General features: G+C 46.0%; 1 protein-coding gene across 2 annotated transcripts in view; it reads left to right on the top strand.

Annotated features, from left to right (window-relative positions):
• The window catches only part of MTURN (maturin, neural progenitor differentiation regulator homolog), a 28888-nt gene extending 3234 nt beyond the window's left edge, over positions 1-25654 (top strand). The window contains exons 2-3 of one of the 2 annotated variants that reach the window (XM_064380518.1): positions 9024-9146; positions 23372-25654. In XM_064380518.1, coding sequence (XP_064236588.1) covers positions 9024-9146; positions 23372-23482 — 234 coding nt within the window. In that variant the 3' untranslated portion in view covers positions 23483-25654. Of the gene's footprint in view, positions 1-9023; positions 9175-23371 lie in introns of both variants that reach the window. The other variant, XM_064380519.1, reaches the window with a different exon arrangement.
• Positions 25655-26059: the final 405 nt, after the last annotated feature.

Below are 26059 nucleotides of genomic sequence, written 5' to 3'. Positions count from 1 at the left end.
GGTTCAAGTGATCTGCCCACCTTGAACTCCCAAAGTGCTGGGATTATAGGCATGAGCCTCTGCGCCTGGCCTCTATGCCATACTTTCTACATCTGTAAAATCTGGATGATAGTATGAGTACCTCCTGAGCAGAGCTGTTTGAGAACAGGGCCTGAAGTAGGGGCAGCTTAGATACTCTAAGCCACTGTCATTTTTCATCTTATCTCCTAATTTGTCCCCTTGCTTATAACCTCCACCTCACTCTTACTGCAGTACTGAAGTGGGGGTACTAAATAGATTCACATGACTGCTGGGGGAGACTGACTCTAAGCCAGCCTCTACCCAGCGGTCATTTTGGAGCTATGTAAAATATAATCCAGATCATGTCGCCACTATGTGGGTAACACCCCCCATGGGCACCGAGGAAGGAGAACTGTCCAGACCCCAGGTACAACCAGTGCCTGAAGAATATCGTAGTTCCTAGTGTTATTGCTCAACTGTTTCCTTTATATAATCCTGCATATATAATCATATATTAGTTTATAGAATTAGTGCTTCAAGTGTAACTTACTGCTTACATATATCTAGTTTCTATAATCTTACTTAATACTTATATCTACTTAGTTCTATATAATCTTTCTATATAATCATATGGGTATTGTAGTCGGAGCTGTGTTGACACATTTAGTGCTGATTTATATAATCCTTCTATATAACCACATAGTAGTTTGTAGTAGGAGGAATGCCTAGAGCAGTCACAGAACAAGCAGTACATGGGAAAACAGCCAGACCAGGATGAGAACCAAATATCCAGGCGGTGGCATCCCTGCCTGAAAGGGCGTACGCTGTATGGCAGGCTTGGAGCAAGAGCCTCTCCTCCTGATAAAGGAGTTGTAGTACCTTGCATGTAGTTCCTGTGGAAAGTAGGCCTCAGGCCTGAGATCCTGGAAATAACCAAGGGAGAAGAACCCTCTGGTGTGACCAGTCACAGTGGCTGTACACCCTGTCAGTCTTTTCTGGTTCCTGTGCTAGCTCAAAGAATCCTCCCATAAGTATCTTAAGAGCACAAGTCTGTCAGCTCCCACTGCATTAAGCTTACAGTATCCTTCTATTAGAAATCCTTTGAAGTTTCCAGGCCCCAGATAAGAAGTGTTGCACATGACACCTGCTGCACACAGCCCACCTCCTTGCCTCGGTGACCTAATAGGGGTGGACCCCTTTTCTGTACACGACCCTCTACTAGTGCGCACGGCACGTCCCCCTGCTGCACATGGCCCACCTCTCTGCCCAGGTGACATAATGGGGTGTTCCCCTCACTTGTAACTCACGTGATTATGTATGCCCTATTACTAAGCCTCTGCATGATGACCTCACTCATGACCCTGCCCCCTGCTTGTACCTAATGAATATAGATGCTCTTGGGCATTTGGGGGCCACTGCTGATATCCACTCACAGGTGATGGGGCCCCCCAAGTCCAGATGCTCTTCACCAGTTCTTCAGTGTCCTGTCTCTTTACTTCTCAGATCCTGCACCTCAACACAGCATAAGGGACACCCCACGACCCTGTGGGGCCTCCACAGCCCTACACCACTATTCCCAACCTCACCTGAACTGACTTCCCATGTTTTATAATAAAACCGAAGCCCTTGCCTTGGCCTCAAGCCCCCTCATGATCTACCTTCCTGCCACACAGACCCTTCTGGTCCTCAGATGTGCCAAGCGCATTCCTGCCTCAAGGCCTTGGCACTTGTGTTCTGTCTGCCTAGACCCCTTGCCCCAGTTCTTTACACAGCTGGCTCCTCGAGGCTCCTGAGGCCCGAGAGAAACCTTCCTGACCACATGTTCTTTCACCTCACCTTCTTCTCATAGCACCTATTAGACTTGACATTCCCTTTTTGGTTTTCTGCCTCCTTCACTAGACTCTAAGCTTCATGAGAGCAGAGGCCTTGTCTGTGTTATTGCTGTGTCCTGGCATTTGGAGCAGCATCCAAACATGATGGGTGCTCAGTACATATCTGTAAGGATGAATAAATTATAGTCTAGTTTAGAAGACATGTCAAATGTCAGGAATTCAGTTTCAAAGAATAATAATAACAGCCATCACTTATGTTCAGTTTACCACATAGCAGACGTGGCTCTTGGCACTTTGCATACGCCAACTCATTTAACTTCATGTTTTTTTGGTTGTTGTTTCTTTTTTTTGGGGATGGAGTCTTGCTCTGTCACCCAGGCTGGAGTGCAGTGGTGCGATCTTGGCTCACTGCTGCAACCTCTGCCTCCCAGGTTCAAGCGATTCTCCTGCCTCAGCCTCCCAAGTAGCTGGGACTACAGGCACGTACCACCATACCCAGCTAATTTTTGTATTTTTAGTAGAGATGGGGTTTCACCATGTTGGCCAGGCTGGTCTCAATCTCTTGACCTCATGATCCGCCTGCTTCAGCCTCCCAAAGTGCTGGGATTACAGGCGTGAGCCATCTCGCCCGGCCTCATTTAACTTTAGTACTTTAGTACTCTTACAAGGTAATCTCTATAATTATCTCTATTTTACAGAGGAAAAACTGAGGCATGGCAACTTTCCCACAGTTAATAAGTGGTAGAGCAATTTGAACTCCAGCCCTGTATTGGATACATGGCATCCCAGGAGTGACAACAGGGGACCCAATCCAGACTGAGTTCAAAGGTGGCTTCTTATTAGGCCTCGCAAAAATTCATTGAGGTAGATACTATTATTTCTGCTTTATAGGCAAAGAAACTGAGGCTCAGCGAGTTTAAGGGACTCATCCAGGACTGTACCAGTAAGAAGTGACAAAGCAAGGACTTGAGCCCAGAGGCCTGTCCTTTCCACCATGTAGAATGGCCCACAGGCGGGGTCAGGGGCCTATGATCAAGGACATCTTTTTATTTTTCCTTCATTTTGGGTCCCCTGCACACTCTTTCTCTGTCTCACTCTCCATAGGCCATCCCTTCCATGCTGTCCCTTTCCAAACTGCCCCCTGCCTGGGGCCCCTCTCTGGATGGCCCATGATCAGAGTGTGGGGTAAAACGAAGCTGCTAGTGGCCTGTGTGTGGAGGGAATTCAAGGGCGTGGCCACCCTGCCTGGCTCTACAGGTTTGACAAGGGAGGGCTCCTGGCCCTGGTGAGAGGGGATCAAGGAGCTCTTTCTGCCAAGTTGGAAGGTCCTGGGGGCTTGGTAGGCTTGGAATGGGGTGTCAGCAGCCACTTGGATGCCAGATAAACAGAGGGGGCACTCCTAGGCACGGGAGCACCAGCTGTGTTCCCTCCTTGTCCTAGGCCTGGAGAAATGAGCTCTGAACAAAGAGCCCCCTTTGGGGGCGGCCTGGATGCTGATGATTTTGGGAGAGAGGGAGGGGCTCATTTCCCAGATTGCCCAGCCTTTCCTGTCAGCCCAATCAGAGACAAGTTGGGCTCTAACATTTTGTAGTTTAATCCTGCTTCAGTACAAAAACAAAGGTAGGAATCATATTGTTAAAGAAAAAGGTTTTATTTATGGAAGGACTGTGAGTTAATTTTACATGTGAGTGTTTATAGAGGGGTGTGTGTATGTGTGTGTGTGTGTGTGTGTGTGTGTGTATTTTCCCCCATTCGTAGTCTGAGCACATTGTTATTATTAACTATGTGATCAAATAACAGCCTTCTCATTTTAGGGAAAGAAAATAGAACTTATTTAAATGAGATTGAGTCATGCTTATGTGATGGTATAGTGGAGAGAAAGTACTTTCTTGTCTGATTTAAACTCTACCCAGTTTCCTCCTCTGTCAAATAGGGACAGTCATGCCTGTGTTACATGATGAGTGTGAGGATGAAATGAGTTGTGCATGTGGAGTGCTGGGTAGACATGAGGCATTCCACAGTGGCCATGCATGTTCATATAGAGAGGCTATTTCTGGGAAAATGATAGGTCCTTTGTATATTCTTTAAATGGTAGTCATGATGAAAGTTGTTATGTTAAAATGAGCTCAACTAGATGGGAATAAGGGCTTATTGGGCCCCTGTTAAATGAGGGTCAGTCTACAGGTTGTCTCCTGAAATCTTTAGATTCACCCTGTAAATATAATTATTTTCTGTGACTTACAAAGGAACGCAGTGAGGCTTAGGTTAAACATTGTGCACAAAGTGTGGTTGAAAGGGTGTGCACGCCTCTGTTGACATTCTGGTTCTGCCCTTGTTCCCTGTGTGACCACAGGCAAGTTAGTTAACCTCTCTGAGCCTCAGTTTCCTCACTGGTAAAATGGGTCAGCGACTGACACAAAGATTGGGCTAGTCCTAGGTATGGCCAGCTGTGTTCTTCCCTACCTGTGCAGAAATATATTGGGAGGCATGTGGTGGATTGTGGCTTTTAACTTCTCCTGCCATATGTTGCGAGGACAAGAATCAGGGTTTTGTTCTGGTATTTTGTTTTAGAGACAGGGTCTCACTCTTGCCCATCGTGGAGTGCAGTCGTGTGATCAGAGTTTACCATCACCTCAGACTCCTGGGCTGAAGCATCCTGCTGCTTCAGCCTCCCAAGTAGCCAGGACTACAGGTGTGTGCCCCCACACTCAGCTATTTTTCTTATTTTTCACGGAGACTGGAGTCTTGCTGTGTTGACCAGGTGGTCTTGAACTCCTTGCTTCAAGCAACTCTTCTGCCTTGGCCTCCCAAAATACTGGAATTACAGGTGTGAGCCACCAGGCCTGGCCAGGGATCCATTTTGGATTAAGACATACCAATTCAAAATGGACTCCCTTGGTACTGAGTGGCAGAAAACCCCCACTTCAGTACTGTAGTGAGTCCCAGAGCAAGGGCCTCAGAGGGAGGAGACACAGGAGTGTGTTCTTACCTCCCCTGCCACTCCCACCCTGCTTAAGCACCAGGAAGTCCAGCTGTATTCCCACCAGGACGTAGAATAGTAGGGCACACACATTGAGCTCCCCCAAAAAATGCCTGTAGGATTGAATTATCTTAATGATCTGGGACCACTTTTTGATAAACTGGCTGTTGTCATCTACACTGTAAAAAACAGAGAGGTGTTCATTTTCCTATTTGCAGGTGACATAGTTATATTGTTTTAAGCTGGGCAAGCTTTTGTAATAAACTCTGCCCTGACTTCACAGGAAGAAGGGCCACAGATGGCCTGTACTCCAATCAAAGTTCCTATCAGGGATTTTCTGTAGGAAAGAGTAGGCCACTCAGGGTAGGTCCGACGACAGCCACCTCACTGCAGCTGAGGCCAGCATGAGATTTGGAGTTGGTTGTAGTCAGTAATGGCAACCGCTGTAGTTCTCCCGGAAAGATATTTAAATGTCACATCACCCCCTCCCCACTTCAAATACGTAATTAGCCAAAGTTCTGCTGTGCCCATGGTGTGGTTCTCAAAGTGTGGTCCCAGAACCAGCCACATGAGCATCACCTGGGAACTATGCACGTTCTCAGCCCACTGAATAGTTCATTAGCTAAATTGATTAGCAAGCAGTGGTGGATACCTTGCAATTCTGTTATTGTGTTTGAGTGATACACTTTTCTCAGTTGACAATTTAAACTCTGCCTCCCACCACCCCACTCTGATCCACATTGAAGCTCGAGAACCCCTGCTTCCCTGTGCTCCCTGAAGCCTTCCTCGCGTTTCTCCTATTGTCCAAGGGAGGCCTGCAGGCTGCCGATGCGCTGACTCCCACCTTATTGGAGAGTCAGTACTTTCCATACCCAGATTGATGTTTGCCAGAGCATTGCACTGTTCAGAGCTAGAGATTCTGATTCCTGCTATAGGTTTTTTCCTGACCAAAATGGTATTTGGTTACGCAGCTTAAAATATTTTCCAAGTTGAAGTTACTGCGGTCACACCCAGTGGCACAGGACTCTGGCCTTCAGTTGTCCATTTGTCTTTGTACAGGACTAGATCCTTTTTTCAGGAGCACCAGCCCTGCCCCTCGATGGTCTCTCTGCTCCCCTTGGTTTTGGAATGGTCCCTTGTATTTTCCTAATAGAATAACTGCTCTGCCTCCAACACCCCTGCCTCTTAATTTTCCTGAAGAGCACATCTGTTTTATCTGTGGGATTGATGGTGCCTCTTTCTCTGCATGGGCTACTTAGAAAGCTTTGCTGTCAGGTCTGTGTCCCATCTGTAGCAAGTAGCCAGGCTCTCATACCTTGCTCTGTTTGTCCTAGTCCTGCTCTTGGATCTTATTTTCCTTCCTTTGTCTTTTTTTTTTTTTTTCCAATGACAGACTTTTTTTTTTTTTAGTTCATTTTGTGTTGTATCCTGTGCTACTTTGTCGGCTGCCTTGATTCAGTTTGGAAGGAAGGAATTTAAATGGATCGCTTCCTTGTTTCGAGATACAATGGATATGAGACGACTGGCGTTTAGTAAACGATGTCTTTTAAGTGACTGTGTACACCTGGGTCTGTCTGAGTCCAAACCGCATGCCACTCTATCATGTGTACCAGGATTCAGTACAACGTTTTTTGAACCCCAAAACCTAACGGAACTGGGAATATAGGTGGAGATAGATAGCCAAATGAAGGAAATTTAGACAGAAGGCCCTTTCATGGGTGTTAAGTCTTCTGCCAACATATAGTCCTAAATAAACTGCTCTAAAAATAGAGTAATGGCAATTGTGGCACGAACAATCTCTTCATGAGATTAGAAATGCCTTAAAAACACTTAGCTAAATAAACTGCCTGATTACCAAGCAGTGTTGGCTACACTGCAATTTGCGATTCTGTTATTGTTTGAGTGATACACTCTTCTTAGTTTACTTTGTAATTTAAAGCCCAGATGTACTTACTTTTTAACAAAGTAGGTATACAAGCTTTTCATAGATGCACCTGCTTCTGAATTAACCTCACCAAGTTGCCTCAGGCAGTGCTGTCAGTGAAGTCACATTGGGTGTCCGATTTACTCTCATTGTGTGACCATAGCCTTGTGGCAGATGGTAAGCCCACTCCTTCCCCTCTGCCTCCCCCATCCTCCTGCAGATGCAAAAGGGGAAAGAAGGTACTTAACGTCCACCATTTACTGAATATTCACTGCATGCCAGCCAGGCACTTACTCAGCTTTTACCTCTTCCTGTCATCTTCCCAAGTCTACAGAGGACAGGCTTAAAGTTTTCTGAAATATGGTAATATTAATATGGATGTTAATCCCCTCTTTAACTTGGGTAATAATTTGAAATAAGCTGGAACTTTTACACATTTGAGTATGAAAATGGATGCTGAGCAGAACTTACTAAAGTAGAACTTTTGTTGTTCTTGCAGAATCTCCACTGATTAAGAATCAAGTGACATAATGGATATACAAGTACTTTGTACTATTATACTTTTGTACAATGGAAGAGACTATTACGTAAATGACACTGCAGTGGTTTGACAGCTTTAAGGGTCTCTAATTAGTAGGGAAGAACATTTGAGCTGTTCTCTAAAGCTAGAGAGCCCAGACGGTGTCATTATTGGGTTGGGGAAGCTACTAGAGAAGTCTGCTGGCATGAGAGCAACGTGTGTCGGAAGTGGACCTTTGCAACTATGAAACGCAGATAATTGGGGTAGAAAGATGGCACATTGGCACCTAGTTATTCTCATCTGGATCTGAGCAGTATTTTAGTCTATAGGTCTAGTTCTCAGAAACCCTGCACTTGAGAAGGAAGGAGAGTAAATGTGCTTATTGAGTGGTAAGGCTATAACTTTCTGAAGTGGTGCCTCAATCGTTTGTATTACTAGGAGAGGGCAGGTGCGTGCTTGCCATGGACCATTTCTCCAAATAAGTCTCATATCCTGCTATCTAGCCCCTACATCTTGTTCTTATCTGCCAGATGTCTTCCTTTCTCCCAGACCTCAACACTTTTTTTTTTGCCAGTGTTGAGCCGTCGTGGATCTGTCCCCACTAAAGATCGATCCTTGGTACCTGACAGATACTCTGATGTTACCCTGGTAACCCTGTGTTCCTGACTCACTTAGATATGCAGGGCGGGAGTTTCTGCATTGAGAATGCTCAAACCTGTTTCTTGGCCTCATTCCAGATCTTTGAACATTATGGAAGAGGCTTGCCTAGTTTTAAAGATGTGCAAAAATAAATATCCTTACATGGAAAGAAGCCTTATCCAGCCTTTGGAAAAAATAAAACCTAGACTGGGTATGGTGGCTCACGCCTGTAATCCCAGCACTTTGGGAGGCTGAGGCAGGTGGATCAAGACCAGCCTGAGCAACATGGCAAAACCCTGTCTCTACCAAAAATACAAAAAATTAGTCAGATGTGGTGGTGTGCACCTGTAGTCCCAGCTACTCAGGAGGCTGAGGTGGGAGGATCACTTGAGCTCAAGAGGTGGAGGTTGCAGTGAGCTAAGATCGCACCACTGCACTTCAGCCTGGGCAACAGAACAAAACCCTGTGTCACAGACAAAAAAAAAAAAAAAAAGAAAACCTAAAACCAGTCTCCTTAGTACGTGTTAGATTGTGAAATCATGCTTCGGTGTAATGTCCTCTGAAAGCATTTTAGGGAAGGGAAGTTTTTGGAAAGCCTTTGTTTCCCAGTGACGTAATGGTGACTAGGCGAGTTCTCCTAAGTTCTTTTCATTTGGAAGTAAATTTACCACCAACCCCACTCACAGGCCGATCTGGGTAAAGAATGTCTTGTTCCAAGTTAATGCTTACAAACTATGCTTAATTAATCTTTCAGCCATAGCTGAAAGCAAAGTTTACGATTTTGAAGGCAAAGGCTCTGGTTTCTCCTTCCTCGTGTCTGAAAACCGCCCTTAGCCTGCGCAAGAAGGTGAACAATGGAAATCACTGGTGAGGAATGGCCACCCACTGCCCTCTTTACTATGTAGGAGCAGATCTGATGGCGAACAGACCAAGTGAGGTAGGGACCAAAAGCTTGGGGGCTTAGACAGTTTTTCATCCCTTTTGGCTCAAACAAATCAAGAATGAATGTAATGGAGGCCTTCTTCAAATTCATGTCATTAAAAAATCTGCTTGGCTTTTCTGAACTTCACACTGAGTGTAGTGACTGTGTGTCTTTGTTTTCTCCTTCCACTGCCTGTGGGCACGCAGCACGTGTGGAGTGAGAGCGAGGACTGCCTGCCTTTCTTGCAGCTAGCACAGGATTACATCTCCTCCTGCGGCAAGAAGACGCTCCACGAAGTCCTGGAAAAAGTCTTCAAGTCTTTCAGACCTGTAGGTGCCTGCTTGGCTTCTAACCACGGTGATTGTGTTTAGAATAACAGGGGTGGTGGGGAAGGTGGGCAAAACCTGGGATGATTCATTGTTTTTCTCTTGTCTGCCCTGTGGCTTAGAGATAGCAGCCAGTATAGAGAGGCCGAGGGTGGGAGGAGGGGACGGGATGTGACACAGCTGTTTGCTGCGGGGATGATGGTTATTTCTAGCATCACTTGAGTTGAGTTGAGAATCCCTGATGGGGGGTGAAGCAAACAGATTCTTTGTGAGACAACTGAGTATTCCTGTTCTCCTCCAGGAGATTTAGAACCACAGCACTTGCGAGCCGGATGGAGGTTCTTTTATAATAGTGGGGCGTGTATTTGGGGGTTGCCAGGAAGCTGTTTATAGGTTATATTAATACCTCCATGTTTGTGGGTATGGAAAAGGATGAAACTGGATACTGGCTCTATTCTTTTCTATTTTTAAGAAGTCTCTTCTATAAGCTTACTGTTTGTTTTTCTGTTTTAGGATTTAGGAATGTATATTTCTGTGGCTAGCTGACAGTCTTGTTTTCATTCTAGCTGATAAACCTGTAAAATGAACACTCCTATTTTGAAGATTACCTATTTCCCTCTATCTTCATTGGAAAATAAAGTCACATCACCAGCATCTCAGTGTTTCCCCTAAGTTCAGTTACCTGCCCACTGTAAATACTGCACATGTTCAATGGTGTTTACTAGAATGTCTGTTTATTTTTCAAATCTTTTTTAATGCTGTCTACTTCTCTGCTGCAGTTTTCAAACTTGTCTTCTGTTTCTTTGATCATAGTAAGCTTGGTTGCATAGGAGACTGTGTCTGATGATACTGCATTTTGTAAGTCTGTTTTGTCTTCTTTTGTTTAAGCTGATTCTCAAACCTGGTATCTTGTTTCTCTGTGAGTGGGATTATCTCTGTGTGCTAGTTACTGTATTTGAAAGTTTGCATGTAGGAATAAAGTGAGGCCTGCGATGATAGTACCTTCTTCCAGAGAGGATTTTTGTTGGTTTCTTTCAGGACTTGGGGGCCTATTAGTCTGAGACACCTTAGCACAGTTTAAGGCTTGTGGTTCTTCAAAGGCTCCCAGGGGTGAGAGGCAGGCTGCAGGCTTGGTCTCTTCTGGCTCTTCCTCATTATTAGGGTGTGGGCCTCTGGGGGCCGAGCTTCAAGTGGGGATGGTGTAGAGTCTGCTCCTTTGGAAAACCCTGGGCTTTGACTTTGGTCCCTCTAGCTCTTAGAGCAGGCCAAGCAAGCAGTGAAGTTTCTAGCTGCTGCTTCCAGGTCAGCAAATGCCCTCAGGACAAAAGCAGCTTTTTATGGACAAAAGCAGCTTTTTATGTTTGACTTATGTCTCCTGGTTAATACTTTATATTTAAGAAGGTATTTTTCATACTTAGTCCAGCTTTTTTAGTCATTCTCAGTGGAAGAGTTGGTCCCAGGCACTTGTGCACCATTATAAGAAATGAGATTTCAGTGGCTTCTGTCACTCTCTGTGATTTCTATCATTTGTCTAACCAAATGATAGAAATCAGAGTGGCAGAAGCCACTGAAATCCCTTTTTTGTTTGTTAATTTTCTAAGCCAGTTTGGCACATTCAAAATAGATATTTGACTTAAAAGTACCAGTCTGTCCCACTTTCATTCATTCAATAAATATGTATTGGGTACCCACTAGGCACATGGCACTGTGTACTGCTTTGTTCCTGGCACTGGAACTAAAGCATGAGAAGCTTAGATCTCACAGAGCCTGTGCTTCAGTGCGGGGGGAGACAGGATAGACAAGGACACACACAGTGTCGTGAAATGGTGCTAGTAATTAAGTGCCAAGAGAAAGGAAAGAAATCAGGGAAAGGGGTGAAAAGTGTCAAGGGTCCTGGAATTTTTGAGTAGGGAACCAGAGAAGGCTTTGCTGAGAAGGTCACATTTGAGTAGAAACTTGGAGTACAGAGTGGGCCATGGGGAAATCCAGCGCTTTAGGCGGGAGCGCAGCAGGTGTGGAGGCCTCGGGGTTGGAGAACACCTGTGTCCGGGGAGCAGGAGCGGCCATTGTGGCTGAGGAAAGTAGAAAGAGGTGAGCCTGAGGGATTCTGGGAGAATCCCTTGCAGTCACAGAAGGACATGGGCTCTTACTCTGGAGTGATGGGGAGCCACCCAAGGGGTTAGGCAGAAGAGGACGTGACCTGACTTCACATTGTAAAGGGTCCCTCTGTTGACTGTGTTGAGAATAGGCTGTGTAAGGGGAGGGACCGAGAGGCCATTGAAGAGGCCATTGCTGTCATCCAGATGAAAGATGGTGGTAGCCTGGATTGGGACAGTCACGTCAGAGGTGGGGTTGAGGGGTTGGATTCTAGAGATGCCTTGAGAGTAGACCTAGCTGGACTTGCTGGTGAATCAGAAGTGGCATGTGGGAAAAAGGGAGAGAAGGATGATTCCTGAGTTTCTTGCCTGAGCAGTGAAGGGAATGGCCTAGACATTTACTGAGCTGGGGAAGGCTGTGGGGATGGGAGCAGGGGCGGGGGTAAGGAGTGAGGAGTTTGGGGTGGTACTGCCAGAGCTCAATTTTGGACATGTCAGTGTTTTAAATGCCTGTTAAACGTCGAAGAAGAGAGATCATATTAGACAAAATTAAAAATAAATTGATTCCTCTAATTTTTTTTTTTGAGACAGTGTCTCACTCTGTCTCCAGGCTGGAGTGCAGTGGTGCGATCTCAGCTCACTGCAACCTCCTTGTCCTGGGTTTAAGCGATTCTCCTCCCTCAGCCTACTGTGTAGCTGAGAATACAGGCATGTGCCACTATGCCCAGCTAATTTTTTTGTATTTTTAATAGAGACGGGGTTTCACCACGTTGGCCAGGCTGGTCTCAATCTCTTGACCTTGTGATCCACCCGCCTCGGCCTCCCAAAGTGCTGGTTACAGGTGTGAGCCACCCCGCCTGTCTGATTCCTCTAAATTTTAGCTAGAAGAATACCTGTTGGCAAATGATGTTCACTTTGCAGCAGGTTTCCTCACAGGGGCACTCACCCGTCTGCCGCCAGCTGCTCTAAACGGGGCTGTTGTCTGTGGTGGCGGGCAGCATCCCTGCAGAACTGGCTCACCTGGAAAGGGGAGCTCCAGCCAGGAGTCAATGTGCTGTTTTTCTTTACCAAGTCTCTGGTTGTATTTTGGCAACCAGGCTAGCCACATGTAAGTGAGAAAACAAATGCAGTCCAAAAGATCCGGATGCGTAGCTGAAAGCAGCTGGATTGGTTGAAAATGTCCTTTCAGGTGGCGCTGAGGTGTGTCACAGGAGGCCCCCCAGCTTTGATTTGCTGTTGCTGGGCTTCTGGGTTTCCTTTCTGAAGTGAAGCTTTACCTTGTGGGCAGGAATGTGGCTCTCCAGGTGAGGAGGCCTTGACCTGGCACAGCGCGCCCTTTGGTGGGGAGGTTTGTGGGCTGGGCCTCCCTCTGATGGGGCCTATTTGCCTCCAGGGCAAGGCTGGTGGGAGGCACCTTCCTGGGTTGGGCAAGATGAAGTGCTGAAGGCCTAGGGCTTCTCCCAGTCAGGATGCACCCCAGACTGGATGAGAGGGAGTGTCACAAACCCAAATAAAGGACCACGGAGATCCCTGGAGAAACACTGACACTCTCCACCTCCACCTCCACCGAATAGAGCACTGCTTCTCGATGGCGCCATTTATCTGTTTGTTTTATATAAGGGAGTTTTGTTAGAAATAAGGCATGGGTAAGGGTTTTGTTGCTGTTGTCACAGTTGAAAGTATCTATTGAAGAAACGCTTACCCAAATGCTACAGGTTATCAAGTGGGTAAAACCAGCACATCATTTCCCTGAAAATGCGTGGGAATCTGATCAAATCTGTGCAGCTGCTTTTTTGTTTATAGTGGGCCAGCCCCAGGAGGAGTGTTTTTGCCTTTGTCTTAGAGCAGCCCCATCCCAGGCTCTGCACCCCTCTTTTCCCTTGGCCACCCCATTGCCAGCCCCTGGCCCTTGTGGTCTCTTCAGAGAGGTCAGTACCTGTTTGTTGACAGCCTCCTACTGTCCTTTGGAACATCAGACAAATTCTGTTAACTTTGCTGGAGCTTCGGCACTCCTGCATCCATGGGCCTTCCTCAGTGGTCCTGCCCACAAGGCTGAGGCTGTGCCACTTTAGCACTCTGTCTATATTTTCAGCCTACAAACTTTGGGCCGGGCATGGTGGCACATGTGTGTGATTTCAACACTTTGGGAGGCTGAGGTGGCAGGATCTCTTGAGTCCAGTGGTTTGAGACCAGCCTGGGCCATGTAGAGAGAACTGGCTCACCTGGGAAGGGGAGCTTCAGCCAGGAACCATTGTGCTGTTTTTCTTTACCAAGTCTCTGGTTGTATTTTGGCAACCAGGCTAGCCATATGTAAATGAGACCTGGCACAGCATCTTTATTTTTATTGTAGAAAAAAATAAAAAAATATAGCCAGGCACTCTTGTGGTCCCAGCTACCTAGGAGTCTGAAGTGAGAGGATAGCCTGAGCCCAGGAAGTGGAGGCTGCAGTGAGCCATGATCGTACCATTGCACTCCAGCCTGGGTGACAGCGTGAGACTTGTTTAAGAAAAAAAAAAAAAGAAATACAGACTTCATAGCTATACACGCTATCCCCCTTTCACTGGCTAGCGTTTCCCCCAACTGAAACAATCAGTGTCTCAAAGTTTCCCCTCCCTTCAAGAAGTCTATTGTTGGATTTGAAAATTTAAGAAAAGGTCTCCTTTTTTGTTTGTTTAAACCATCCTATTCCTTTATCTTCCCTCTACTTCCTCATCATGTTTTCAACGAAATGTGTCAGTCGTCTGCCATTGCCAAAACACCACTTCCGAGGGCGAGGGGCCGGGCATGGAAAGCCCAGGTCTTGCCCTCAAGGAGCAGACTTTCTGGTAGGAGAGATGGCCACGTAAGTGTACAGAGGAACCCCATCACAAGACAGAGCACCTGTTAGGGTCCAGACACTCTGCTAGATGCCGTGCACAGCAAGTGAGGGAGTCCCATTCCTTGCCCTGCCTACTGCACTCTCCTAATTCTTGGGGGAGCTGTTTCTGTGAGCATGTTCTGCAGGGGGTTGCTTGCCGCCTCTTCACCCAATTACAAGGGAACGGGTACTTCAGTCATGAAGAACCCAAGCTCCGTTGGCAGGCTACCCAGATTTAAGTCTCAGTTCTACCCCTTGCTGGCTGTGTGACCTTAGGCAAGTTACTTAACCTCCCTGATTCTCTGTTCATATGTAAAATTAGAAAATTAAAGATGATGTTCCCTTAGGGTTGCAGTGAAGATTAATGGCATTTTTGTTGGGTACTCAGTACAGTGTGTTATCCACGGTAGACACTAAATCAGTGTTAGTGTGATGTGGATGGGATGAGGATACTAGACAAAATAACTATCGAGAAGTGAGCAGGTTACCGTTTGGGGGAACCTTAGATTTTTGATGGAGAGAAAACAATTCGCTAAGTGATTTCAGCATGAAAAGGCATTAGAAGGGTAAGTCAAAAGTTTATCAACATTGGTTTTGGTAAAATTACAAACATTCACTGAGCACCTGATCCACATAACTCACCGTGTTAGAGGCGAGGACTCCTAGGAGGACCAGTGGATGCTCCTGTCCTCCCAGAGGGGCACGTGACCACAGTGCTCAGGGTTATGGATGATTTTTATTTTCTTCTTTTCCACAGTTTCTAGGTTTTCTGTGATCACATCATCAGAAAAGGTGTTTTTTAATGAAACTCTGTGGCTTCCAGTGTATTTGAAGTACTAGGAGCAGGCTCATTGAGGGACAAAGCCAGGCAGTGACTTCATGAGAGGTGGGACTAGAGAATAGCAGGACCTAGATGTGCTCAGAGCAAGGGTGGGGCTGGCCCAGGAGGAAGTCCAGGAAGGGCCCATCTTGGCTGCCTCAGCTCCATTTCCTCAGGTATGTCTCCATGTGGTGGAAGGTAGTTCGGCTCTGCCCTGTCTTGCTGCCATGCTGTGTGGCCTCTAACAGGTCACTTGGCCTCAGTGTCCCCAGCTTTAAAATGGGGGCAGTACTGATTTAGCTGTCTTGTGGATTCATGGGGAACTTTGAAGTCAGACTGAGAACACAAAGGATTATCAAAACCCAGACACTGTGCTAAATTTAGTCTCCATTTCTGGCTCCTAACTGGTATTAGGAAATATTTCTTGGATGAGTAAATGACTGTGGGTGCAGCTGGCCATCTTTCCTCGAGTGACCCACATGCTACTGCACTCCAGTGACCTCCTACTTGCTAATGTTGATTGCTCAGAAAGGTACGATTTTTACCTATTTTTTTTCTTGCCACTGGCATGTCATATCCAAATGCACATGAATGCAAATGACAATGCCAGGCAGGCTGTTGCTGGCACCCACGAGCAGGTACTGCTACCAGCAGTGGCTTCAGAAACACCCCTCCTTCACTTTGGTAAGTGTGAGTTGGATAATCATTAAAGCCTTGTATGTTTCTTAAGTGACCCTCTGTTGACAGTTGCTGGTCATACATGATTGAGCTAGAGAACGAAACAATGGTTATAGACTTAAATAATGGTGATCATGCCATTCAGCTTTCCCCACAGTCTTTTCATGTTTTATATTTAGTGCCAACTGACAGACGTACTGCTGGATAGAAAACAGTTTACGAGAGAAGAAATAGCCTACTATTTCCAATTTGGCGGCGAAACTAGACTTTATCTTTGCCCTTTCACATTCTCTCAAAGTGTTACGGGCTTAACAAGGAACCATTGCTTCCTTGGGTGGATTCTTCCTCTCCTTACCAACGCTGTGGACATCAGGGTCCTGGGTCCCCTGTTGCTCTTGCCGTTTTGTATGCTGTTTGCGTGATGTTGCTTCCACCGCCCAGCCTGGAGTTGGATCCTGTGATCCTTGCAGTTTCTCACTCAGTTGGCCCTGGTCATCTCCCTGGGGTTGCTGTGTGACTCTCTGCATTTCTTCTCTCAAGGAGGAGAGACATTTCTGCCAGAAAAATCCACCTAATTTTAGTTCACTGGCATGAGCAAGATTGATATTTTCAGTTTGCCACAAGTGGCTGGAGAGCCGCAAGTTAAATCCCACAGGAAAATCCTGTGTCTCAGAAAAAGTCCAATTCTTGCCTCGACTCATGGAGTCTGGTCGAGAGCCTGGAAAAGAGAAAGAATCCACCTGTGAGAAGCTGCCTGGATGGGTCAGGGAAAGTCTGATGAGAGGGATTTGCACACATGTGGGTTTCGTAGTAAACATTGAATGTTGACAATTTCTCTTTTTCCTTTTTTTTTTCTTGCTCGTGTTATGAACATTCAAACCATTCTCTTTTTTTATATTTTTGAGACGGAGCCTCTCACTGTCGCCCAGGCTGTAGTGCAGTGGCGCGATCTCGGCTCACTGCAATCTCCACCTCCTGGGTTCAAGCAATTCTCCTGCCTCAGCTTCCTGAGTAGCTGGGACTATAGGTATGCACCACCATGCCCAGCTAATTTTTTTGTATTTTTAGTAGAGGCAGGGTTTCACCATGTTGCCCAGGATGGTCTCTATCTCCTGACCTCGTGATCCACCTGCCTCAGCCTCCCAAAGTGCTGGGATTACAGGCATGAGCCACCACGCCCGGCCACCATTCTCTTTTTTTAGAAAGTATTATGGCCTCAGAAAGTAGGAGAATGCCGCCTCCTGCCCCTTTGGGTCCTACATCCATCTTGCCACCCTTTTTTCCTTAGTGTGAAGAAGACTGACTGACTGATGAGGACCCCGCCAGAGGTTTGTCAGTACCGCCAGCATCGTGATCATTAAGATAAACGGTGCCGCATTTCCGAAATGCTTTGGAGTCCTACCACCCTTGGCTCTTGGACTCACGGTATTCCCGTCACCTGGAGTGTGTTGGCGATTCAGAATTGAGTCCCACTAGAGACCTGCTGAATCAGCATCTGCGTTTGAGATAGATTGCTGAACACGTCATACACACCTACCCATAGTGAAAGAGAAGAGAGACTACCTAAGGGGAGTCCCTGGAAGGTGCCTACAAGGATCTCTGAAGCCACGGGGCACTAGCTCGATGCACCAAAGCTGTGGCTGATTGGCTGTGCTCTCCAGGGCACAGACACCGCCTCCCCTTCTTTCACGAAGACCCTCTAGCCCACTGTGCTGAGTAAGTGCCCCCTTCAGAGACAGCAGCTGCTAAATGCCAGCTCAGTATGACCTTGCGTAGCTTACACTATTGTCCAAAAGACCTGGAGTTGGCCCTACAGATAACACTCTTGGGTGTGAGGAAACTCAGTTCTCCAGAGTTGGCAGCTCTGCCTTTCGAGTGCAGCCCTGTTTGGGTGGATGGGCTCCAGCAGTGCTTATGTGACGTCGATAGCTCAAAGGAAGCTTTGTGGACAGTGGGACCCTGGAAGTGCCAACCGACTCTTTTGTCCAGAGTGAGCATAAGCTGTTTTTCCCAGTCATTGAAATAGGAATAAATGATTATAACTGTCAGGAATAATTTAAATACACCAGTCACTTGCATTTTTGGCCCACCTTTTCGGTATGAGAATGTGTGGTTGCAGTAAAAGCCAGGACTCCAGAATTCTTCTCAGTCTGTGTGTACGCCTGTCTCTTCTTCTTGACTGCTGAAAATTGGGATCCAGAAGTTAAATTTAGATTTGCCCACCATAGATGGGATTGAGCATAGAGGTGAGGATGCTAGAATTACCACATATCTGTACAATATATCCCTTAGAATTCTGGGCAGTCTGTTTCTGGTGCCGTCTCTCCATGCTTCCAAATTGTACCTCCTCATAAATGTAGACATTAGCATTTCATATTGCATTTTTTTGTTTTGTTTTTTTTATTTTTTATTTTTTATTCTATTTTTTAGGTTTTTTTAATTGCATTTTAGGTTTTGGGGTACATGTGAAGAACATGCAAGATTGTTGCATAGGTACACACGTGGCAGTGTGATTTGCTGCCTTCCTCCCCATCACCTATATCTGACATTTCTCCCCATGCTATCTCTCCCCAACTCCCCACCCCCTGCTGTCCCTCCCCTATTTCCCCCCAACAGACCCCAGTGTGTAGTGCCCCCCTCCCTGTGTCCATGTGTTCTCATTGTTCAACACCCGCCTATGAGTGAGAACATGCAGTGTTTGATTTTCTGTTCTTGTGTCACTTTGCTGAGAATGATGGTTTCCAGGTTCATCCATGTCCCTACAAAGGACATGAACTCATCGTTTTTGATGGCTGCATAATATTCCATGGTGTATATGTGCCACATTTTCCCTGTCCAGTCTATCTTCGATGGGCATTTGGGTTGGTTCCAGGTTGCATTTTTGTTTTTTGAGACAGAATCTTGCTCTATTGCCAAACTGCAGTGCAATGGCACGATATTCGCTTACTGCAACCTCTACCTCCCGTGTTCAAGCAATTCTCCTGCCTCAGCCTCCTGAGTAGCTGGAACTACAGGTACACACCACCATGCCCTGATCATTTTTATATTTTTAGTAGAGACGGTGTTTCACCACATTGGCCAGAATGGTCCCAATCTGTTGACCTCGTCATCTGCCCATCTCGACCTTCCAAAGTGCTGGGATTACAGGTGTGACCCACCATGCCCGGCCTTGCATTTTTAAAAAATTTTATTTCCCAGCAGAAAACATTGAAACTTCCAGCTAATAGGAACAGTATTAACAGCTGGATGGGAGTCTTCTGGGTGGCCTGCTGGGAAGGGGTGTGAAGTCGGCTGTCAGATCACCAGGGTTTGAATCCTGGCTCTGCCATTTACTGGGTGACTCTGGGCAAGTTACTCAACCTCTCCAGGTCTTGTCTGTAAAAGGTGGACAATAAAAGTGCCCACCACACAAGGTTATTATGAGGAGCAAAGGAACTTATGGGTGTCACTCTGCTTAAGATAGTGCATTTGCCGTGCCAAACCCACTTTATTTATTTTGTTGAGACAGAATCTCGCTCTGTCACCCAGGCTGGAGTGCAATGGCCTGATCTCGGCTCACTGCAACCTCTGTCTCCCGGATTCAAGCAGTTCTCTCACCTCTGCCTCCTGAGTAGCTGGGACTACAGGCACCCGTGACCACGCCCAGCTAATTTTTGTAATTTTAGTAGAGACAGGGTTTCACCATGTTGGCCAGGTTGGTCTCAGACTCCTGACCTCAAATGATCTGCCCGCCTTGGCCTCCCAAGGTGCTGGGATTACAGTCGTGCGCCGCCATGCCTGTCCTAAACCCTCTTTAACCTCAGTAGTGAAGGCACCAGGTTCAAGAGACCAAAGAAGAGACCCAGAGCCAGTAAACGAGATGTGGGGTTTTACTGTACTGACATAAGGGGAGAGAGTCCAGGGGCAGGGGATGGACAGGAAAATCGCCTTACATGCAGTCCAGTGGCAGCAGCCTGGACAGAAGAACCATATAGTCCAGTGGTGGTGGGCTGGGCAGGAAAACCGCAGCCACCTGCAATCAGTGTGCAGTGTATATAGGTTTTTCACTCAACACCCTCCCCCAGTGACCTCCATCTGCCAACATTCATTTAACCCAGAACTCAGGGCCTCAATCCCCTATAAATGACCCATTTCCCTGGGACAGGCCATAGGCCCAGGTGTTTTTTATAGATAAGGAACGCTCTCTTGGCCACTCCTGGATTCCCTAGCTCAGAACACACATTCAGGTGCATCCGCCATACAGGGTCATTCTAAAGGGACGCTTAAATTATTATCAGGTGCATTTAGTTTACAGATAGTTAATAATGTGAACTACTCTTAAACCCAAACAAAGTATGATGAATGAGAATGTTTGGTTCAGTGGAATGCCGAATGCAAGCCCGAGAATCAAATGAAGAGGCCAGTGGGTTGAGTTCACTCCTCTTCCTATGGTACTAATTCACAGCCAGGTAGTGCCAAAGCAAGCACAGCAGGAGAGAGGGAGAAACAGCGCTGGAGTCTTGGGGCAACAGAACCCTCCTCCCCCCACCCGGAGTAGCTGAACTGACTGCACTTTGAATACTGGAAGTGAGATAACATAACTAGATTACATTAGATTTGGTTACATAAAGTTCCACAGTTTGCAGATGGCCACTTCGGTCTCTCATGTCATCTCCATAGTTACTCTGCGAGATAGAGCAGGTATCGTGGTTCCCGCTGTACAGAGAAGGACACTGAGTCTCAGCAAGGTGGTGACTTGGCAGAGGTCCTCAGCAAACTAGAGCTCTGGCCTCTGGACTCTACTGCCAGTGTCTTCCCACATACCCTCAATAAATCCGTAGGTCCTGCACTAAGGTTCAAAAGTCCAGAAAGCCACAGAGAACTGCCGCTCTTCCTTCCCCCTTCCAGAAGGGCAGTGAGTGAGCAGCTCTTAAAAGAGCAGTCAGAAAACTTCCAGCTCAAGGACCTGTCATTAGGTGCCTTAGCTTCATCTGAGGTAAGATAAGGAGCTGGGAAGAGGAACAGCAAACGCTGGAGAGCTGGTCATGGCTACATGCTTGGTTTCCTGGGTCTTTTTCCTAAGCTGAGGAGAGGGAGGGTGTTGAGTGCTACCTATGGTTTGGGTCAGTATGAATCACCTAGGGGTGTTATGGAGCAGAATCACCTGTGCTACATCTCTTTTGGATAAATATGCAGATGCATGCCTCAGCTGTGCCCTCTTCACCCAGGACAGGCATTGCTAGTCGACCACTAGCTACCGACCCCATGTTTTGCACGGGGCCTCCGAGTCCTCCTGAAACTCTAGGCAGCCACTCCCTGTCAAGTCTGTTAAGTGAGAGGGAACCAACTGGTCATTTCTCTTTTAGTGACATCCCTTCAGTACAGTGAGTAATTACATTTATTGTTTAGGTGTTTAGGTAATTTGGAGTTCCTGGTGGTGGCAATAATATTTATATTTTACCAACTATTTAAATGTTACCACTCATTTGACACTTCTCACCTTGCTATGTCATTGAGTAGCTCTCCAAATAAAAAATCGACCACCAAGTATTGTCATCCACATGCCTTCAACTAGCCATCTTTTTTTTTTCTCTCTTTAGAGGCAAACTTTGTTTTGTATTCCATTTACTAAAATCTGAAAGGGAGACAGGAGCTGGAAAAAGAGACTTGCTTCTCCAAGCACACTCAAGATTGGAGCACCCTCTCTGGGGAGCTGAGAGCGCTTTTCCTTCACTTCCCCTCCACATCCGCAGAGTCTCAGACAGCTGCGGCATGCCCAGCTCTAAGGGGTGGGCATGTGTCTGCAGTTGGCTGTTACGCCTTGGCGGGCCACGTGCAGAATGTGAGCAACAATGCCTAGCAGATGATTTTGTCCTGAATGCGTTCATAGGACTCTGGGAGAGCTGCAGCTGGAGAACTTCAGAGCGAAGGCATTATTTTCCTCAGGACTCCGCTTTCTCTTTGCCCATTTCAGCAGTGGGAGGGAGTAGGAGGAAGCGGGTGGCAGGACACTAGGGAGGCAATGCAGTTAAACAGAATGGTCAGTCTTCTTTTACTGTCTTGATGCAGTTAGTGTTTAGGTCATTAGGGCCACTCAGTGAGGGTGCTTGACAGTGATCACCCTAGACACCCCTGTGTAAGAAGTCCATGGGCCACAAGCACACTGTTGATCTCATGAAGGCACCAGGAGTCCGGCTCTGTCGCCCAGGCTGGAGTGCAGTGGCACCATCTTGGCTCACTGCAACCTCCACCTCCCAGGTTCAAGTGATTCTTGTGTCTCAGCCTCCAGAGTAGCTGGGATTACAGGTGTATGCCACCATGCCTGGCTAATTTTTGTATTTTTAGTAGAGACAGGGTTTTGGCATGTTGGCCAGACTGGTCTCAAACTCCTGACCTCAGGCAATCCACCAGCCTCAGCCTCCCAAAGTGCTGGGATTACAGGTGTGAGCCATCACGCCTGGCCTGTGGTATTCATATTGATCAGGCTTAGCCAATGGCACTCCGTTTCTAACCAAAGACCACACAGTGCTTTAAAAAAAATGTTTACTTTGAATTTCCCCCATAATAATTATATAGCAATTGGAAAATACAGAAAGATAAAAGGGAAAAAATTACCCATAATCACACAATCTTAAAAAAAAAGCTTAAAGTTTTGGTATATTTTACTGAAGTCTTTTTTCTATGCATATGTGTATAAATTTCAAGAAAGTCTGAGCCAGGTGTGGTGGCTCATGCCTGTAATCCCAGCACTTTGGGAGGCCAAGGCAGGAGGATTGCTTGAGTCCAGGTGTTTGAGACCAGCCTGGGCAACATAGTGAGACCCTGTCTCTATTAAAAATATGTAAGTATGCATACACATACACATATATAAGGAACTCTGGGCTGGTGTGGTGGCTCACACCTGTAATCCCAGCAGTTTGAGAGGCCTAGGCAGGCGGATCACAAGGTCAGGAGATCGAGACCATCCTGGCCAACATGGTGAAACCCCGTTTCTACTAAAAATAGAAAAATTAGCTGGGCATAGTGCTGTGCACCTGTAATCCCAGCTACTCAGGAGGCTGAGGCAGGAGAATCACTTGAACCCGGGAGTCGGCAGTTGCAGTGAGCAGAGATCGTGCCACTATACTCTGCCCTATACTCCAGCCTGGCGACAAAGCAAGATTTCCTCTCAAAAAGAAAAGAAACTGTGTATCATGATAAAAGTGCAATTTTGTCACGCTCTTTTTATGCTTACGTGCATCTTGTTTACATCATCAAGTCATTCAAAAATGCCATTTTGAGTGAATATGTCAGATTCCATTTCGTGATAACACCATAATTTATTTAACCATTTTGCTGTTGAACATTTTAGTTGTCTTTACGTTTTTAGAAATGTATTGTAAGTAATATCACCAGTAAGTAATAGCACCCTGTGTTTTTAGGACAGAAAATGCAGTCGCTTTTTGGCATCTCGGTGGGACAGGCAGCATGGTTCCTCTCATGCTACTGCTAACATCCCAGGTGTGTGCGCGTGCACATAGGTAGCTCTCTGTGCATCTGTGGTGCCTCATTTTGATATTTAAAAATAGAGACTCTCCAGGTTCCCCAGTAAAACCTAGCTGTTTGGGCACTAATGCATTGAAGGATTGACATTTCCGTCTCACAAGTTGATGAAAATCATTGTAGGGGTGGTTGACGCAGGAAGTCTGCAGCTGCTGGGTTCAGCGCTGTTTAATGTGGATCCGATGCCTTTGGTTGTCTTCCTGCCTGTGGTCCATTTGGTGCTCACGGCTGCTTTTCTCTTGTTCTCTTCCTGTAGTTACTGGGGCTTCCGGATGCGGATGATGATGCGTTTGAAGAGTACAGTGCTGATGTGGAAGAGGAGGAGCCAGAGGCGGATCACCCCCAGATGGGGGTCAGCCAGCAGTAAATCTGGGGGCTCCCACAAGAAGGAGAGTGAGCCCTGCGGTAACCTAGGTGGGGTCACTGCCCCTCCTGGGTTAGCATTTTGCATTAGCACTTCGAAATAGGACGTCTGGCTCCCAGCATCCAAATTAAAATGAAATACCTTTTTAACGACCACAAAATATCTGTGATGAGCTTTGCTCAGAAGTGACCTGAATTTCACTCCCGCTTCAGTGGGGTTTCTATGGAGTTGTCTTGGTAGCCTTTGCCATTTTGAATTTAGAGTCCATTTTGTGGCTGACTATTCTCTTGAGTTTATGTTGGAGAATTAACATTCGCTGACTCGAATGTAGAGAACTCTGAATGTATTAAGGATATGTTTTGAGTCCTCACAGGTGACCTTACTGAGGGAAAGCATGGCAGAGAAGAAATGCGTTCTGCACTTTTTATGTACTTTTTAAGTGTCTGTAAGTGAAAGGTTTTGCTTATAAAGCATGAATTTTAATATCTAATCATTAAACTGCACAAGTGCAAATACAAGGGCAGGAAAGGATAATCACTTAGCTTTGGACTAAGAGGGTAAGAGAGGCCCAGAAGCCTTGAAGTGTTTTGCCTTTACTAAGTTACCTGGGTATGTAGCGACTGGTTCATGGTTAGTGTAAATGTTACTTGCTTGTTCGATTGTTTCAAAACATGCTAATTCCAAAGCCACTTTAAAAGTCTATAGTGGAAAATATAGATGGGGTAAAAGATATAATATAAATTATTGATTTTTAAAGATGTTTATAAGCCGTCCCACGTATCAAATGAAACATTTTACCTTCTCTCTTTCTAATGAGATGGCCACTTGTTAAATCATGAAAACATCCAGAATCCACGTGCCACTTAAACTTAGAAGCCATAGATAAATTTGATAGAAAAGTAAACCAGGATTAAAAGTTTTTAAAAATAGAATCCTTCTTTACTTTTTAAATCTTTTATTAAAAAAAAAAGTCAAAAAAACGATCCCATTGTGTAATTTATTTAAAAATCGTAATCACTTATTTCGAGGGACTTAATTGTGGTGAATTTGTAAAGGAACATGAAGGTAGGAATCTTTTCATAGTGGGTTAGCTTGGTTAAAAGGGGACGTTTTAGTAAGATACTCAGACAACTCACAGAAACAACTTCTATAATGACTGGAAATACTGCTGTTATCATTTAGCCAACAATTATGAACTGGGGAAATCATTTGTAATGCTAATATGGAATTATTCTTGGACCCTTCCACATCCCTGGTTCTAGTAACTTAGGAAGCGGAACGCCTCCTTTACAACACTAGATTAACCTAGCATCTGGGGTGGGTACGTTTAAACAGTCACACATGTGCCTGTTAGATTGTCAAAGTTTTGAATGAAAAACAAGCAGTAGCAGCAGCAGAGGCCACAGAACTTATGGGAGTCTTGTATATCTTCCAGGCATGTCGGTGTAAACCTGATTGTCTCGACATTTTCTGTTTAATTGATTGGTGCTGTGAGGAGTTCGGCTGCTCGTGGTAAAACAGCGTACTCCAGTTTTAAGTCATCGGGTAAAATGATACTAAAGTGGTTTCCATCTGTGCTTCAGTACCCACTTTTTGTTCTTTTCTTGGAAAATCATACTCAAGGTTAATTTCAAGTAAAATGAATTTCCTTCTGACTAGCCCATTAGTAAAACACAACTTAGTGTTTCATGCATTGGGGTGAGCATATTCTGCCCTTTGCAGCCCTGCCTGTGTTCTGATTGGCTCCGTTCATGAGCAAGGGTGATTGTGAGCTGTACTGTTACTAGCTGTCGCCCAGGTTTTGTAACCTCCATTTTAATAGAGGAAGCCACAGGAATGACTTCTGCGGTGGAAATGAAGAAGCTTCACTAGCTTGCTCCATTGGAAGGTAAACTGGAATTTTGTACATTGAAGCGTAAAATCTACATTTACATATGTTTGGAAATGGAATGGACATTAACATAAAATGTGTTTTATCAAAAAAGTGTTTAGACTTTGACCAAATACATGTTGGTATTATCATGTTAATGTTCTCCGTTCATAAAAATTCAGTGGAGATAGACACAGCCATTCTGTGGGCTGATGAGAATTGTGGGCTTTGTTTTGCACCAGGGGTAGGAGACAGAGAAGAGAACATGGCTGTATGTTACTTAATTTCCATAGCAAAATTCCAAACAGCATTAGCAGATCGAATTGTTTCCTCTAAAACTTCCTTTTTCTGAATGTGTACATACCCCTTCTAGCGCTCACACACTTGCCCACACACTCACTCCTTCCTGCACTGTGGCTGCTCTTGGCAGGGCTGTGCAGGGTGCAGAGCGGCAGTCAGCGAGCCAGGCAGCCCATGACTTCTGTTATGGAAATGGCTTCGTGGTGAAACACGTCCCTGACCCTTCACAGACTTACAGATAGACTCACTAGGAGGCAGCAGCGGTGTAGGGGGAGGAGTGTCGACCTTGGACGCAGGAGAGACACCTGGGTTCTAGTCCCAATTCCCCAAGTCGGCCGAGGACTGTGTGACCTTCACAAGTCACTTAACTGGTCTGTGAACAAGAGGCGCTTGCCCTTCCAGCTGTAAAC

The sequence above is a fragment of the Aotus nancymaae genome, unplaced genomic scaffold (genome assembly GCF_030222135.1).
Source record: "Aotus nancymaae isolate 86718 unplaced genomic scaffold, 86718_ANA_hifiasm-v0.15.2.pri h1tg000025l, whole genome shotgun sequence".
NCBI classification, from domain to species: domain Eukaryota; kingdom Metazoa; phylum Chordata; class Mammalia; order Primates; family Aotidae; genus Aotus; species Aotus nancymaae.
This window is presented reverse-complemented; position numbering and strand designations above follow the sequence as displayed.